The sequence below is a fragment of the Molothrus aeneus genome, chromosome Z (assembly GCF_037042795.1).
Source record: "Molothrus aeneus isolate 106 chromosome Z, BPBGC_Maene_1.0, whole genome shotgun sequence".
Classification (NCBI taxonomy): domain Eukaryota; kingdom Metazoa; phylum Chordata; class Aves; order Passeriformes; family Icteridae; genus Molothrus; species Molothrus aeneus.
In genome coordinates, this window is record NC_089680.1 from 8,948,243 (window position 1) to 8,964,377 (window position 16,135).

At 53.7% G+C, this 16,135-nt stretch overlaps 1 protein-coding gene across 1 annotated transcript; it reads right to left on the reverse strand.

The window, feature by feature from the left end:
- Positions 1-1,949: 1,949 nt before the first annotated feature.
- LOC136568970 (uncharacterized) lies at positions 1,950-10,523 on the reverse strand. The gene is made up of 10 exons (XM_066569218.1): positions 10,412-10,523; positions 7,824-8,006; positions 6,343-6,591; positions 4,575-4,865; positions 4,228-4,325; positions 3,790-3,982; positions 3,070-3,172; positions 2,636-2,682; positions 2,153-2,224; positions 1,950-2,014 (listed from the first exon to the last, which is right to left on the reverse strand). The coding sequence occupies exons 1-10, from the start codon at positions 10,521-10,523 to the stop codon at positions 1,950-1,952; spliced, it is 1,413 nt and encodes a 470-aa protein (XP_066425315.1).
- Positions 10,524-16,135: the final 5,612 nt, after the last annotated feature.

Consider the following 16,135-nt stretch of genomic DNA (forward strand, 5'->3'; position numbering starts at 1 on the left):
CAGCTGTATGCTTGAGAAAACACTCACAGTACTAAACCATGCCTCTTGCTCATCAACAGCCACCGCTTTTCTCTTCCCCCAGAACCTCCCATCCACTTTGGATGCCTTGGATTTTAGAAGCCTGGGTGATCAGACATGGGGGGGGCTGCAGAGTCACAGAGACCATACTTGTCCCTCAGCTTTGCTTGTGGCACATGCACAGGACACACTCCTGCCTGGGGTAAAGAGTGCCCTGCTCATGGCTCCCCTCAACAAGGCGCAGTTAGCTCAGGGAACAGCACCTCACAAGGGCAATGAGGTGACTAGGCAGGAGCTGGGGGCAGCAGGCAGTCCCTGGGGACAGCAGGTAGCCCTGTCCACACCACAACACTTTACTGACTGTCTGGACAGAGCAAGTGGAGTCATGAGGCTGACAGCCCAGGGCATGACTAGGGATGGGGGGATGGAGTGGGAAGCAGGGTAGCCAAGGAGGTTGCAACTGTTCTCCCCTATCCTGAACCTGCTCATTCCCCTTTTTCAACCAGCAGCACCCACACATTTCTCTTCTCCTCTCTGCCCAATACCCACAAAGAGTTGCTCCATCAGGCACACATGTCACACCAGCAACAGTTCACAGGAAGGAGATATTTTGGTCCCAGGGGCCAGCTAGAGGTACTGAGCTGATGGGCAGACAGCTCGTATGAAGAACTGTCAAAACATGCCTTTACCAGAACATGCAAGTCATTCCAGGCTGAAAAGAAGCTGGAGAAGAGAGAGGTCAATTGCTTTATGTTTTGACAGTGTACTCCTCCACAAGGAGAGCTTCAGGCTGCCCCTCAGCCTCCAGGCTGCACTGGGTATTGGCAGGTTTGACAGGGGAGAGAGATAACACTGAAGCAAAAACCATGACAGCTCTGTCTTCAGGACTGTAAAAAGCACAACCAGAACCAGCTTGTCAAACCCGAGTCCAGGGAGTTCAGGAGAGCCTCGGTGCCCAAGGGCGGGAGAAGGAGATTGGAATCATCACAGGCAACACACAGAGCTGGAGAAAAGAGAGGTTGATTGCCCCATTTGCCAGCAGTGCAGCCCTCACCAAGGAGAGCCTTTGGACTCAGCATCCAGGCTGCACTGGGCACTGGCACCCCACAGACAGTGCCTGTTGGAGGGGATGGGACAGCAGCAGCAGCAGCCAAGAGCCAGCAGACCCCAAAGGCTGCAAGACACAGATGTCCCAAGAGGGCCAGTGCCAGCTGCACCTCACAAAATGGGAGATGAGCACCAACAGCCACAGAGGAGGACACAGACCAACACAGAGGTCCAGCTATGCAAGTGGAGATGGTGTTACCTATAGAACGGGGAGGAGGGAAAGCAGTCACCCAAAGCATTGCACTGGGAACATGCAGCACCTCAGGTGTGCTTCCTTGGTGCTGCCAGGGGCTGGAAAAGCCTACTCCAAGCTCCTCCATGAAGATTCATGGGGTCAAGGCTTTCACATACAAAACAAGGAGGACCCATGACAAGGTGGGAGCTTTTGTGGGCCAGGCAGCCTCTGCAAACCAGAAAAATTTATTGGTTTTTTCAGACACAGCAGCACAGTGGCCACGGCAGCACAACTAGGCCAAACTCAAGCAGAGGACAGGGTCTAGATGGATACAGGGACACAGGTTGGAAAGAGGAGTTGTGAGCTCCTCCATTCCCAGGGAACATTTGCAGACATCCAGATGCTGGGAACATGGCTATGCCAGAGCACTGGAGAACTACCGGGACATATCCTTGCTGTCACAAGGAAGTCAACCCATGCCTTAAGCTGCTCCTGTGGTGTGGCAGAGGATTCTGGAGCTTGATGAAGAAGAAAATTTTGGGGGAAAGCAATAACTCATGAGATAATTCATTGTCATGCTTCCGATGGTGGAGGACCAAGCCTTGAGAAGGGAAGTGCCTCAGATGTCCACTCCAGCTGCTCTTCTTCCTCACTGCTGACTCTCGTGAACAGGCAGGGGCGGGGGAAATGGCTCTCCAGCCTGGTCACACTTACCTGAGGAGAACAAGAGAACCTAGGGCAGAGGCTGCTGCATGCCCTTGGCAACATGAGGAGCTCAGACACCATCAGAGCTGGCAGTCCCTGCTCTCTCTGGGCCATGTGGGGTCACAGGCAGGACAACCCATTTCCTACCTGCATCCTTCTCAGGAAAAGTCTCGATCACACAGTAATTATCCCCCTGTACATTCTCATAGGGCTGGAGCTCTGGGGGGGACAAGAGGACAGAAACAGCCTGAGGGACCTGGGGGCTGTGAGAGAAGGAGCAGGGCAGCCTCAGGCAGGCAGCATCACCAAGGGCAGCAGATCATCCTGGGATGCACAGCATCCAGACAGCAGGGCTGGGAAGAGCTGCTGCCTACCCCAGAGAGAGTGAGAAGGAAGAGTGGTTCCCAACCCTCAGTGCCACCTCAGGGACACCCCAGCCAGGAGCCGCTGGAAAAGGCTACTGAGCAGGGTCTCAGCTGGGAATAGATGTGGGACATGTTGGTGTGATAGGTCAGCCAAAGCCAGCTGGGCTGCCTGGAGCTACCTCAGAATGCCACTAGGCTCTCCTGAAATACACCTGCTCCCCTCGCAGCTCCAGCCCTACAGTCCCCTCTCTGCTGGGGATCCTACCTGTGTACTGATCCTCCTCGGCTTTGCTGGGCAAGGCCTTCTTTTTTCTGGGAAGAAAAAGGGCAGTCCTGAGTCAGGGAGAGACTGATCTGGGCCAGACCCTGCTGAACCCAGCAGCAGTGGCACAGAGGGTTCTGCACACCCTCCCTCTGCCTTGGCAGTCATCGCCCACCTACATCCCAGGGGACAGCAGTGGTGGCTGCACCAGCAATAAGGGGACATGGTCTCTCAGCACACACGGCCCCTTCCCAGCCCTGAAAACACTTAGAGTCCCCCCTAGGAGCCCTAGAGCAAATCTGTGTTAGGACCAGCCAGCTGTACCCTCTGCACCCAGAGAAGGGTGGGAACAGCTGGGGAACCTCTCTATCCCCACCCACCCCACAGCACAGCATGGCCTGAGACAGAACCGAGACTCCAAATCTCCTGCAACTCACCTGAACAGCACGAACCAGATGATCCCAGCAGACAAGGGGATCAACAGCAGCACCACCACCACCACAGTGACTGCTGACCCAGGCCAAGGGCCCATAGGCTGCCCTGAAACTGACACACAGAGAGCAGTGGGTGCCACAGCCAGGGCCGTGCACCAGTAGTGGCCCCAGCCTTGCTGCTGGGTGTCTGCACATGTAGAACAGACACTGCTGCCCTGGCTGCTGCAGGGACAGGCAGCAAGCCTTCCCCTGCCTGCACATCTGCTTGGGCAGGGCAGAGGGAGACTCTGGAGCACCAGGCCTTGTCCCATGGCCCCAGCAGGAGAGTCTGGCAGCCTGCTCTGCCATCCTGCACACAGCAGGAGGACACAGACCCAGGCTTAGCAGCCCTAGTGCTCTCTGGCCTTGAGCCCACCTGTGCACCCAAATGCAGGGATGGGTGTCACCTTCTTCAGTGGAAGAGTAGAGGGGGCAGGTCTGGTATCAAAGGCACAAAGAGTGGCTAAAATGGTGCAGGCCCTCTGCAGACCTGCCAGTGAAGGCCCTCAAGGAAGGGCTCCCCCAGCTTCATTCCCACTGCTGAGCCAGTTGGTGCCCACACTCCCTGCCCCTGTCTGAGCTGGGACAGGGTGGGTGCACACACAGCTCTGGAAGCTGCTCCAGACTCAGCACTCCCCCCCTGAGAGGCCACCCCAACCAGACATAGGGCAGAACAACCATTACCCAGGACGTAGGTTTGGAATTCCAGTTGTGATGCAGGCCCAGCCCCAGCGACCGTCAGGCCCTGCACTGTCACCAGGTATTTGTTGCCAGCTATCTGATGAGGTGGCACATACTCAGAGACAGACTGGTTCACCAACACCTGGCTGAATTCAACAAAGCTGCCGTCCTCTGCTCTCATGGTGGTGATGTTCAGCTGGAGGAAGGACAGGGAGCTGCTAGACAGTAGCACCAACATCCTGCTTCTGCACTGGGCAGCTCTGTGGAGAGGAGCTGCTGCTGCTGGCTGGGCACAAGAGGGGAGCTGGCCCTACCAGGAACACCAGCAGGGTACAGCCTGTGGGCCCTGGCAAAGGAGGGTTCCCAGCTCTCCTCAGGCTGCCTGCACAGAGCTCCAGGCAAGGTGAGGGGCACCAGGGGCACTCCATGGACTCCTGGTACCTGGTATCCAATTATCTTCCCTTTGCAGGAGGGCAGCGCCTTCCACGTGAGGGACCCCGTTTTGGAATCTACCTCCAGCTTCTCTGGCTTGTCTGGCACTGGAAGCACAGGAGAAGAGGATCATACCTGGATAGCAATTACTTGCCCCCCACAAAGGCTGCTTGTGCCTCTGCAGCCAAAATGGTGTGGTGAGGAGGGGGAAGGCCCTGCTATAGGGCCCTGCACAGCACCTCCCCCAGATCCCCACAGGCTGCAAGCAGCTCTGATCCCAGGACCATCACAGCAGGGGGCAGATGCCTGGTTGAGCTTCAGGGTGAAGGGCATCCTGACATTTCATGTAAACATACCCATTTCCTTTGTCGTGATGAGCCGTGTGTACAGGATTGTGCTAGGCAGCAGGGAGATGGTGACACTGTAGACAGTGAAGGGCTGCAGAGGGGAGCAGGTGAAAGTTCCCTCCCAGCCTTGCAGTATCTCCTCTACCTTCACCTCCTCAGCCTCACAGTTTGAGGAGGAATGCTGCTCCAGCTGGCACCTGGCCCGAATATTCTGGCACATACGAGGGAACCTGCAGGTCCAGTTCAGTTTGATGCTGGTGCTGGAAACCTCTAGGGTCTCAGGGACAACCTGGAGGACATCTGTGAATATTCCAAGAGGATCACTCCCTCCCTTCCCCTCCAAGCCTTGACATCAAACTCCATCAACGCCACCATTCCCTCACTAGCCTGTCCCCAGCACAGGGTAGGCAAGGGCATTCTGCCTTCTCCCAGACTACACAAGCCAGAGTTGCCAACAGCACAGACATAAACCTGGGATGCGTCCAGAATTTTCTCTGGATTTCTGTGCCATGCCCTGACCACCCCGAGCACAGGGCACTGACACTGCCACACGTGCAGAATTGCTCTCCATGCCTGGGGTGCACAGACTGAGAGCACTGGGAGAGTGTCTGGCTTGCTCACTTACCCACACAGGTCAAGTTCCCTTCCACAGGGTGCCAGATGTCTGTGCTATTCCTCACTATCCAGCCACTACAAGGAATCATGGAACCGTCCCTTGGCTTCAATGCCACACATTTGATCTCCATGGGTGGAGGCCAGTATCCCTCAGGACACCGTATCTTCACCACTTCATTTGGGTTGAAGATCCCCTGTTCTTGGTCAAAGATAATCCTGGAGTCCCACTGGGGCTTCTGGCATTTCTCTGCACCAACAGGATGGGAAGGTGTTAGCTGAGCAGTGTTGCTCTGCAGGGCATGGAGCAGGGCATCCTCTTCTCTGGCCCATCAGAGCAAGAGGTGAGCTCCAAGCCACTGCACAGAGCAGCCCTTCCACATCAATTCTTGGCAAGAGGATGAGGACAAGAAGGACTCCAAACTTCTCCCCCCAGGTCTCCCAGGCAGGGCTAGGAGGAGCTGGAGTCAGGGACTGAGGGGAAACCATGAGGGGTCTGTACTGTGCACAAAGCCTGCCCAGAGACTCTGGTGCTCTGTTTGTCCCTCAGGCAGGATGTCAACACCTTGATTCCTCCTGAGAAGGCATAAAGTCTGAGACCAAAGCTGGCTCTGCAGTGACAGCATGCAGCAGGGACAGGGAGGGGGAACCAACACACAAGGAGGGGGACATGCCTTTACCCTTGTCCCCTGTGCCACAAACACCTGTCAGACCTACAGCACTGTTGCCCTGACTTTTTAGCACATGCTCTTGCCAGAAGCCCTTAGGGAGACCGGTGTCTCCCACACACCACCCAGCCCCCTGTGAGCACAGCCTGAAGCCCTGCATGGTCCCTGACCTCCTGTGCCTTGGGCAGTGCTGCTTACTGCCAAAATGGCTACTTTGGTATCAAGATGGAAACCTTTGTACCAAAACTCTCTCCTGACAGGACCCTCAGGGACTAAAGTTAGCATCAGCCATCTCCCCACCAGGGCACCCCTGGACCCCAGGGCGACACAGAACAGACTCAGGAGCTGCTTCAACACTGTCTTCAGCAGCACCTGTCTTCAGCAGCCATTTCCCCAGGCAGCACAGAGCCAGAAGCTTCCTGTGCCCCCACAGGCTGTCTTCCCTGCTCAGGGAGGGCAGAGCAGGGCAGTCAGGAATGCTCCTGATGCCTCCTTACCAAGGCACTGTACCCTGAACCTGGGCTGAATGTTGATCACATTGCCTCCGCTGTCCTTTCCTGTCCAAGCTTCTCTGTGTATAGGTTTTCCATTGATAACAGACAGAACTTTTCCTGTACATTTGACACGGGTGAAGGGTGGCTGGAAACCCTTGGGACAGCTCAGAATCACTTCTTCATTCTTCCTGTAACTCTCCTGGTCTGGTGCCAGCCGGAGTCTGGAGTCCCAGTGGGGTTTTTGGCATGTTTCTGGCAGAGGTGAAAGTGCATGTTAGTTGGGCTGGGAGGTTCCAAGGAGGAGCAGGGTATGTGGTGGGGCCTCAGCAATCCCCAGCAGTCCCCCTAGCCAACGAAAGGAGAGGGAAGGTGGCACATCCATCTGCTATGATGGGACCCCTTGGCAAGGCTGGTTGGGATGGGGCTTTCCTTGTGGGTGAGTGTCAGCTGGGGCTGGGGCCTGTCCAGGCAGGTGGTGGACAAGGATGTGCCAGAATTCACTAGGGGAATGGTCTCAGGTATCCAGTGCCTGAGATCCAAGCGGCCCCGATATGGCATCAGAATTGCATTCCTGGCCACAGTGATGATGGAAGCTCAGAGATGGATGAACGGGGCAGAAATTGACCAAGAGTTTGGTAGGAAGCACTTCCTGACACCCTGCTTACCAATGCACACAATGTTCCCCTGAACATGAATCCACACACCACTTTGGTTTCTCCCCAGCCACATGTCTTCCTTCAGAGATACAGAAGAATTCAATGGCTGAACCCTGCTTGCACATCTGACATGGGTGAAGGACGGCTGGAAACCATTGTTGCAGCTCAGAGTCACTTCTTCATTCTCTGTGTAACTGTCACGGGCTGGTGCCAGCTGGAGTCTGGGGTCCCACCAAGCAGGCCTTTGGCATATTTCTGTCAGAGGTAAAATTGGGTGAGGAGTACTTTTGGGAGGTTATGAGTGGAGGCTTGGGACAGGTCTCTCATGACTCTGACTATTCACCCCGACACATACGAGTGTCATGTGCCCAGGCACTCTCCAAGCACACAGGGCTCCTCATCACCCCATCCCCAGGACTCACAAGCCTCCCTTGGATTCTGGTCCCTCCATGGAGTGTTTGAGCCCCCATTTTCTTGTCTCCCTCATGTGCAGGTGAGCCATGCTGCAGTAACAGCCTCCCACACCAGAAACATCCCAAACCCTAGAGAAGCTTTCCAGGGGAAAAGCAGAACCCCCTGCAGCTATTCCTACTTCATGCTGAGGCAGGAGATGCTGGCTGGGAAGGATTCCTCTCCACAGGAGCACAGAGCCCAGCAGGTGCCTACAGCAAGGTGCTGAGACAAAAAGAGCCTTGTCAGTGCCAGGACATGGGGAAAGCCAAGGCATCCGGGTCTGCCATTCCTGCACTGTCATCTACACAACCCGGTCACAGAGGGTCTGCCAGCAGCTCAGGGCCCTGGGCAAGGGTGGTGCAGGGCTGTGCTTACCCTTGCAGGTGGGAATCTCATTCCACAGGGTCTGGGCCCCTCTGGAAATGCATTCAATCTGTGGGACAGACGGCACAAACTCCCCAGCACAGCTGAGCCGCACCACTTCGTACAAGGCATAGTAGCTCTTCCTCGGAGTAAACCGCAGTTTGGTGTCCCAGTCGGAGGGAATTTTGCATTTTCCTGTGTGCAAAGGCCAGGAGTCAGAGCCTGAGGTCACTGGGCTCCAGCAGCATCCATGAGGATGAGGGAGTTCCATGCAGAGGGGTGCCAATCCCTCTCTCTTCAGAGGGGTGGCAGAGATGGCACCTCCCAGGATGAGCCCCATCCCCCAGATGCTTTATCCCTCCCCACACCCTCAGGGCAGTGCAGGAGGGTTATCCACAGGGTTATCCTGCCCACCTGCTGCTGAGGAGAAACCCCAGCCAGAGGGGTCCAGCAGCCTGGGGGACGCTGCTCTCTCCCACAAATCCAGGGGCTGTGGGAGTGCACCAGGCCCAGGCAGTCTCTGCTGCCATTCCAGATTCCACAGCTTGGTCCCATGAAGTGACTGCCAGCAGCAATGGTGAGTAATAGGAGTGAAGTTTGCAGATAACAAGAGAAAGAACCAAGCAATTCTGCAGTGGGAGCAGTAACTACAGGAATGAGGCAGGCAGAAAATCAATCATCTAAGTCCTTGAAAGAGCAAAAACAAAACAAAAAAATAACACCCTTCTCATCCAGGATGTTTACCCATGAGCTAGAAAACACCCTGTTTTGACGAGTTTTGTCACATTATTCATTGCCCTAGTGATGAATCCTTGTTCTTAATTGTAGTAAAAATCCCACGTTCTCAGCTCATTTGCCTCCTTCTCTCAAAAAGACCACCACTCTCCTAGCATGTACCATGATTTCTTGGAACGCTGTGCTTTTACAGTGAAGAGGGGAAAGGATGAGTCATAGTAACGCAAGCAAGCAGTGACTTCAGTAAGATTGTGTCTCTGTCAGTATACCTGCTTTTGTCTGCCTCGGTGTGCTGGCTGTGTGGATTTGCCACCTAGCACAAAGATTTGCCACCTAGCAAATCTTTTCTGTGCAGAACTGTAAATAAATCAAATCCCTTGACTCTGTGTGCTAATCAGCTTTTTCTGCACAGGGTGAAAGAAGCTTTCAACTAGAGTCTGCCCCTCAGACCACCGAAGTTCACACCAGTGACCACAAAGCTCACACCCTGCTCAATGAGCTGAGCCTAGCCTCTGCACTTCACCCAAAATGAGTCTGCCTTGTCCTGCCCTGGCAGACATGTCACCTAGACTTGCTCACCTAGTGCAAAACAAGTCCATGAGGAGGCAGTGGGCATGGAGCTGGCCTTCCCTAAAGGAGGATAAAACACCTCTCTTGAGCTACAGCTGCCCACTTCCCACCAGCACTCACCACTTCCCTTTTCTGGCAGCGGATCTCCACGCCATCATGGCAACACTCTTCCCAGCTCTCCACCCCAAAGGACAGTGGTCACCAGCCCCATCCCTTTAGACCACATAGTGCATACATGAAACTCCTTCCCCCTCAACAGTGTCTCTCCCGGTGCCCTCAGGGAACACACCTCACTGAGACAAAACTACCTGACAGACACAAAACCTTGACTTGGTTCCAGCCTCGTCAGGCATCCCCCTCACACACCTTCCCCCCTCCTGCCATTAAACACCCTGAAGTAACACACACCCTGCCCGAGGGTGACATCCAGGATCCTTTTGGGTCAGTCTCAGACATGAGTACAGACTAGGAGAGAAAGGTTCCATCCTGCCCTGCTGAGAGCTGCCCACTGCTGGAAGGGCAGCATCCTTGAGCCACACCAGTGATAGGCAGCATGACTCACAACCCATCTGATGATTTGGCTAGCCACTTCTGCTCCCATTTCCCTACAGAGAGCATACTCACAGCTCAGGTCCCCTAGCCATGCTGTGCCCCATGGGGACCTCAACAGGTACCAGCAAGCACAGGGCACTGCATATAATCACCACAGGAAAGCCCACATTCTTTGTAGGAAGAACCTAGCAGAGACCCAGGAGCTGCCCCTAACCCTGCTGGCATGTAGAAAGAGCAGAACAAGCCTCTTGATGTGAACAATCCCATCAAACTACAGCTCCCTGCACCCCAGGGACTATGGGAGAGAGCAGGCATCCCAGCTAACAGAGCTCACAGGTCACACCTTTGATGAACACCATCATCACCTGTGACAGGGGTGCTGCTTGAGCTGCCCAGAAAGGCCATCAATGCTCTGATTGCTCTGGATTCATCTGTCTGCTGCATAACAAGACCCGGCCACCTCCTGCTCCCAGCAATACTACCCACTTCCTAGAGGGACACTGCCAGTCCCACGCTCATGGACGATTCCCAGCACACCGAGGCTTGCTGCCCTCCATCCCAAATAGAGCTTTGTCCCCCCACAACATGAGGGATGCCTGAGTGTCTCAGGCATATGCAGACACCAGCTTCAGCCCTCCCACAGCCTCAGCTATGGGCTGAGCAGGGTAAGGCCGTGTAGCAAATACACAGGTAGAGGAGCAGCAAAACCATTTCCGTAAGAGAGAGGCACAATCTGCTCTTACCTGCTTCCTGACGTTCCCACGGAGTCACAGGGCCGTGGTGCATCTGTCCCCGTGCCAGCAGCAGAGGAGCAAGGGCCAGGAAGAATGTCAGGGCCAGCTCTGGCAGGGCCATGCTGGCATGAAGTCCCCGGGCAGGACTCGGCGAGGGCCACTCAGGAAAGGTGTCTGCGCAGTCCTGCGCAGGAGAGGCGCTCACACAGAAGTGAGACAGCCCCACAGGGGAGTCACATGTGGTGCAAGAGGCTTCCTCTTTGGAATGAGAGCGTCCCACCAGCCTCAGTGTTGATTCTCACACATCCTCCCACAGACAGTGGGTACAGGCTTCATGCAGTCTCCCAGGTGTCTTAGTCCAGCCTCTTTCCTGGCTACCTCAGGCTCCCATACCCCTGCTCCAAAACAAGCACCTCCAAAACCTTCTCAGGTCTGTCTCTCTCCTTCCAGATCTAGTGGAGGATGTTGAGGAACACATCCCTGATTCATGTGCCCAATGCCACCCTAGGCCACATCATCACTTTCTCTTTCAAATCCTGGAATGATTTATGTCAGAAAACACTTCTATGATGATCAAGTCTAACCATTAAGCCAGAACAATAAGCCCACCACTAAAACATGTTTCTAAGTACCATATCTACCTATCTTTTAAATACTTTCAAAAATCTCTCTTCCTATTATCTTGAACTGATCCAGCGGCAAAATTCTTGCTGTTGAATCCCATCAGTAGTGTTTCCAGGTCAGACAAGTTCCTGAACCTGGAAGTGTTCTCTTTTCCTTTCTTCTCCAAACCTTTCCTGCTCTGAGCTACTCTTTGTCAGTGCCTTTTAGGATGGGAAGCACTCGACAAGGATAGTGTGGACGATGTGGGGATAAAAGGGTCTCTTTGGAGATGGATGGAGGTGTCTTGTTCCTGTTACTGTTGAGGTCAGATAGGGTCCTTGGCTATGGGAAAGAATTCCCTAAATGCTCTTCATTTGGGGCACACTCACCCCCCTCAAGTCTCCTGTTCCTGCAGAGGTCACCACCAAGCTCTTCTCCGAGCCCCTTTTCAGCTCACAAACTCTTGAACAACTTCAAGCTTCCATGAGTCCTGACTCCCTGTGCCGTTGCAGCTCTCCTGGACCATTCCTCTTTCAACTCTGTGCTTTACAGAGTCTCTCTCTGTGTGTTTTCCTAGATAGACAAGCACAATTGCCCTACAGTGCAACCCTCAGTGTTCCAGGAATGGGTGCTGTCACCCAGGGTGTTTTTCACCACTCAGCAGGAACTCGTTGGCCGAGTTCCCTGGCAGATCCTTTCCCAGGAACCACCATCCTCAGGACAGTGCTTGGTATATCTATCTGCAATATCCCAGTAAGCCAGCAACACTGAGGGCTTTCTGTAAACTAGATGTCTCCTAAGATCCATTTGGGAACATCATTGCATCAAGTCCAGCTGTGTCACATGCAGCTGTTGTGAGGTTAGTGGGTGAAGTCTTCCAGAAAGCTTTCAGCAGTACTGAGTTACATCCTTCTTGTTTCCTTGGTAGATCCCTGTCCTTTGGGAACCAGGTTTTTCTTATTCCTGTGCAGGAGAATGGCCACAGCCAGCACTCACTGGTCTTGTCCTGATAAAATCGCAGAGTTAGACACCGACGCCCTCACTGACTCTCTTTGGTATGTGAAAGAAGCAGAACCAATGGAATTAAACAACCAAGCTTCAAAAATTCACAAGTGGTACAACAGGCTTCCTATTACCCCAATGAAATTATTTCTTTTCCCCTGTCCTGAGGCCTGGAAATCTGTGTTTGGCCTGTCCCTCCTTAGAAATTTATCATTGTTTTGAGATTTGCTCTTTTCTTTGTGTATAGCATCCATTAGAAAAATGCTGAAGAAATTCTGATAGCCAGCACACTCAGCCATATGCATTGAATTCAATATCATTGCAAATGTGATTGATGGGCTGTTTCATGAAGGTCCATTTGGTTGTCAAAGAACTACCAGGACTCAAACTTTCAGACTGAAGAGAGAAAAACCCAAATCACCTGAAATTTACAATCAGATTTACTTCAGATAGAGAAGAGCACTGGAGGCTCAAAACCATCCACAAAACCACAAAGAAAAGGAGAAGTAGCTGTGGCTTTTGAGAATCAGGCTTCGTGGAAGCACTGCTAACACAGCCACCATGTTCCCCTATAGTAAAGTCTATTACTGTGTCAGAACTCACAAACAGCAGCACTATGTTAGGGTCTTACTGTCCTCCCGAGCTCACACCTGTCCCAAGGGAGCCCACTGTGGGTTGTACCTATAGATGGTGGTGTCAGATGATGGTCAGGTGATGGGCTGGGCTACAGCCAGGCTGGGATGTCAACCCAAAGCTTCTGGGTCAGGCTCAGGCCTGAGGAGGGTAGCCCAGTCAGATCCATCCATGGGAAAGCCAGGAAGGGCTCTGTTCCCTGCACAGCACAAGCACATGACCCTGTGTGACCTGGTCTGGGTCCCCACGTGGTGCTGGTCCCTCACCAGGACACAGAGTCTGCCTCAGTCAGGGCTGCAGCCTGTGCTGCCAGAACCTAGAGCATGTTCTGGCAGGGAGAACTGGAAAATGCCTACAGGATCCAGCCAGAACCCAGTACTGAACCCCACTGTGGGTTCTTCCTCACCACTCCAGCAACTTTCCTGTAGGGGGACACAGTATGGGTAAATGAAGGTAATGTAGAATGTAATCTTATCCCCCAACGAGCTGCAGCTGAAACCAATTACTAAAGACTAGGAGCAGGCCAGATGATAACAGGCAACACCTGTAGCAAATAAGAACAAGAGGTATAAAAGAGTGGATTGGTGGGAACTGGAGTCAGATGGCTGCTGCAAGGACCAAGAACAGTCAGCCCTTAGAGGAGCTGTCTGTGAGAAACATTGAGGAGGTATGAAATTCTGGTACTATGGAATCCTTGCACTATAATGATAATAGAACTGTTGTAATATATAAGACAACACTTTCCCAACCCCACCAGACCCAAACCTCCTTCACAGGGATCTTGCAGTGCTATCAAGACAATGGCCCATGCTCCATGCCACCCTGAAATTAGGAACTGTCCAGCCCCTTTCCCAAAATGAGGATAGAACACAGACATCTTAAACCCCTACAGCTCATCTGCAGAGCTGAGAGCAGAACCCCAGACCTATGGGAAGCAGGAGGGTAAGGGGAGCCCCAACAGTGCTGGGGGGCAGAGGGATCAGCCCTGATCCTGACAGGTGAGCCTGGTCATGGTCACTTATCATGGTCTGCCTTGGACCCAGTAAAATATCTGGGAGGTCTGCAGGGAGCCTTGTTGGCCTGAGAGAGGGGTGGCACTGGGGCGCCTTTGTTGTCAGCCATTTGGGGACAGTGGCAGGGGCAGGAATTCTCTCTTGTGCAACTGTTCATCCAAGGCTACAAAGGCCAGCACAAGGCTACCATCTCTGCTCCTATGGAGGCTGGAGGAGCTGCCAGGTCTGATCCAAGATAGGTGTGCTGAGAGCAGAGCTGTGACAGGGGAGAGCCCAGCATGTTGCAGGGTTCCCAGGAGGGCATTCCTGGGTGCTGGGCAGAGCAGGGATAGGCCCTGAGGGTTGGATAATCCCTTTGCTATGACTGCTACATCACCTCTTCCCGGGGAGGGAGCAGAACCTGCTGACTGCTTTCCACAGGGAGTATCTCCCCACCTTTCTGAGTCCACTTGTACATGCCTTCTCCCCAGAAGCACACAGTCAAGCTAGGCAAGACTCTGCTTTGGCACTGCCACCCTGATTAAAATCCCTCTGGAAATCCACAAGCCCACTGCCCAGGCCATCCAGGCCCTCCTGGTCTGGTGCTGCAGCCCACACCAACCCTAAATACACCCCAAATCCTGCCAACATCTCCCATTTGGCTGTGCATTTGCTGACTGGCCAGAAAGGTATTTTTAGCACATAAAATTGGACATAAGCAGTTCACAGCTGGGAGCAGAGTGGAATAAGGCTGGGGGAGGTGGGGAGGGAATGGGGGGATGGGATGCTGCATTTTGGTTTGAGGACGATGCGCTCAGACATGAGGCGTCCCGCTCTGGCATCCAAGCAGTTCCACATCTGGCCCAGCCATTCCTGTTTCCATCCCCAGAGCCATCTCCAGCACATCCCACCCTGGTTCTTGGACAGGGAACGTGGCTAAGCCCAGGAGGTGGGAATTTTAAGATTTGGGGCAGTATCTCAGGTCAGACTAGCTTCCCCCCTAACCCTGCTACCTACAGACTCTCTGCACCAAGATCAGAGTTCCTGATCTGCTTTTTCTGCCCTCGTGCTTGATACACCCTTTATTCCCACCATCTGCTCTCCATCATGGGTGGCATATTGTGCCAGTGGTCTCTCAGCTGCCCGAGCAGCTCTCTGTCACCTTGACAAACCTCTCACCCTGCACCTCCTTCACCACTCAAGCCTCTCTGCATAGCTCCCTTTTAAATGTGACACCCCACTCCATGTGTTGACCCCAGCCATCACAGTTCTCTTTCCTGGAGAACTGATGGAGTATTTGGTGGAGCCTAGAGTCTCTCCTTCTATCCCATTAAACAAAAGGCTTGGACTTCCCCATTTTACAGTTCTTCGCCTGTACAGCTTCCAAGGAAAAGCAAATCCTGAGGAACCATATATGCCAACCAGGTATCTGAGAGATGTGACTGCAAAAGGAACCATACAAAAAGGGAAGAAAAAGTCAAACTGTGGTTTCTCCAGTGAAATGAAGCCACTGGTGTGGTGAAGGGGATAAGGTGGCCCACCTGGTGGTGTTATCTGGTATTCTATGGTCTTCACAGTCCCATCATCCTGCCAGGTGCTGCACCCATGGTGCACTGGAGGAGGCATCACTGCTGCCAGTGGGACCCTGAGCTGGCACAGCTCCTGCCTGACCTGTCCTGGGATTCCTGTCCATGTCCTGGCTTTGCAGGTGCCAGCCGTAGAATGCTACACCTCCCCAAAGCAGCCTCCTTCACATATGGGATACTGGAAAGCCAAGGTCTTGTCTGGGCCACTGCTCCCTCCTTTCCTCAGAGTGTGGCCCTGCAGAAGCCCTGGGAGCCTGCTGTCTTCCCAGCACCCAGCCCCTGACCAAAGCTTGGCGTGGAATGATCCTCCACAGAGGCTGGGCAGGTGGGGAGAAGAGGGCACTGTGTCCTGGTAAGTCATTGTGAGTGGTGTGGGTGGCACAGTGCCCAGAGCTTGGAGAGCAGCTGCCCTTTGTTGTATAAATATGTGCATAAAGCCACGTGTGCTCCAGCCCAAGATCAGTCCAAGGTCAAGATACTGAGCAGACCTACAGCAGCATCACAGCAGACATGGGGGAAAAGGGAAGGTTCTGTCTCGTGCCACAACCTCCTGTGGGGAGCCCTATGGCCCTTCAGCCAGCAGAAACATGCATAATGCCTTTTATGATCCCATTTTGTGAGAATCCAGGCTACAGGGCAGCCACAGAGATGCTCCTGAATGACCCATAAGGAAGGGCCTGCCATGCCTCGTGGTGTCACTTACATGTCAGGCGCTGGGCTGGTGGTGACACACTTGGCTCACCCACAGCCTGCAGCACCGGGTGTCTCTTGTAATTACCCCCAGAGACCAGTCAGTCCAGGGCTGGTGAAATCAGCCACTAGAGAACAAGGGCTCCGCAGGGTGGGGTGACCAGCCATCCATGACACAGGTGGACAGAAATGAGGTCAGGGCAATCAGAGGCATTAATGGAACCAGG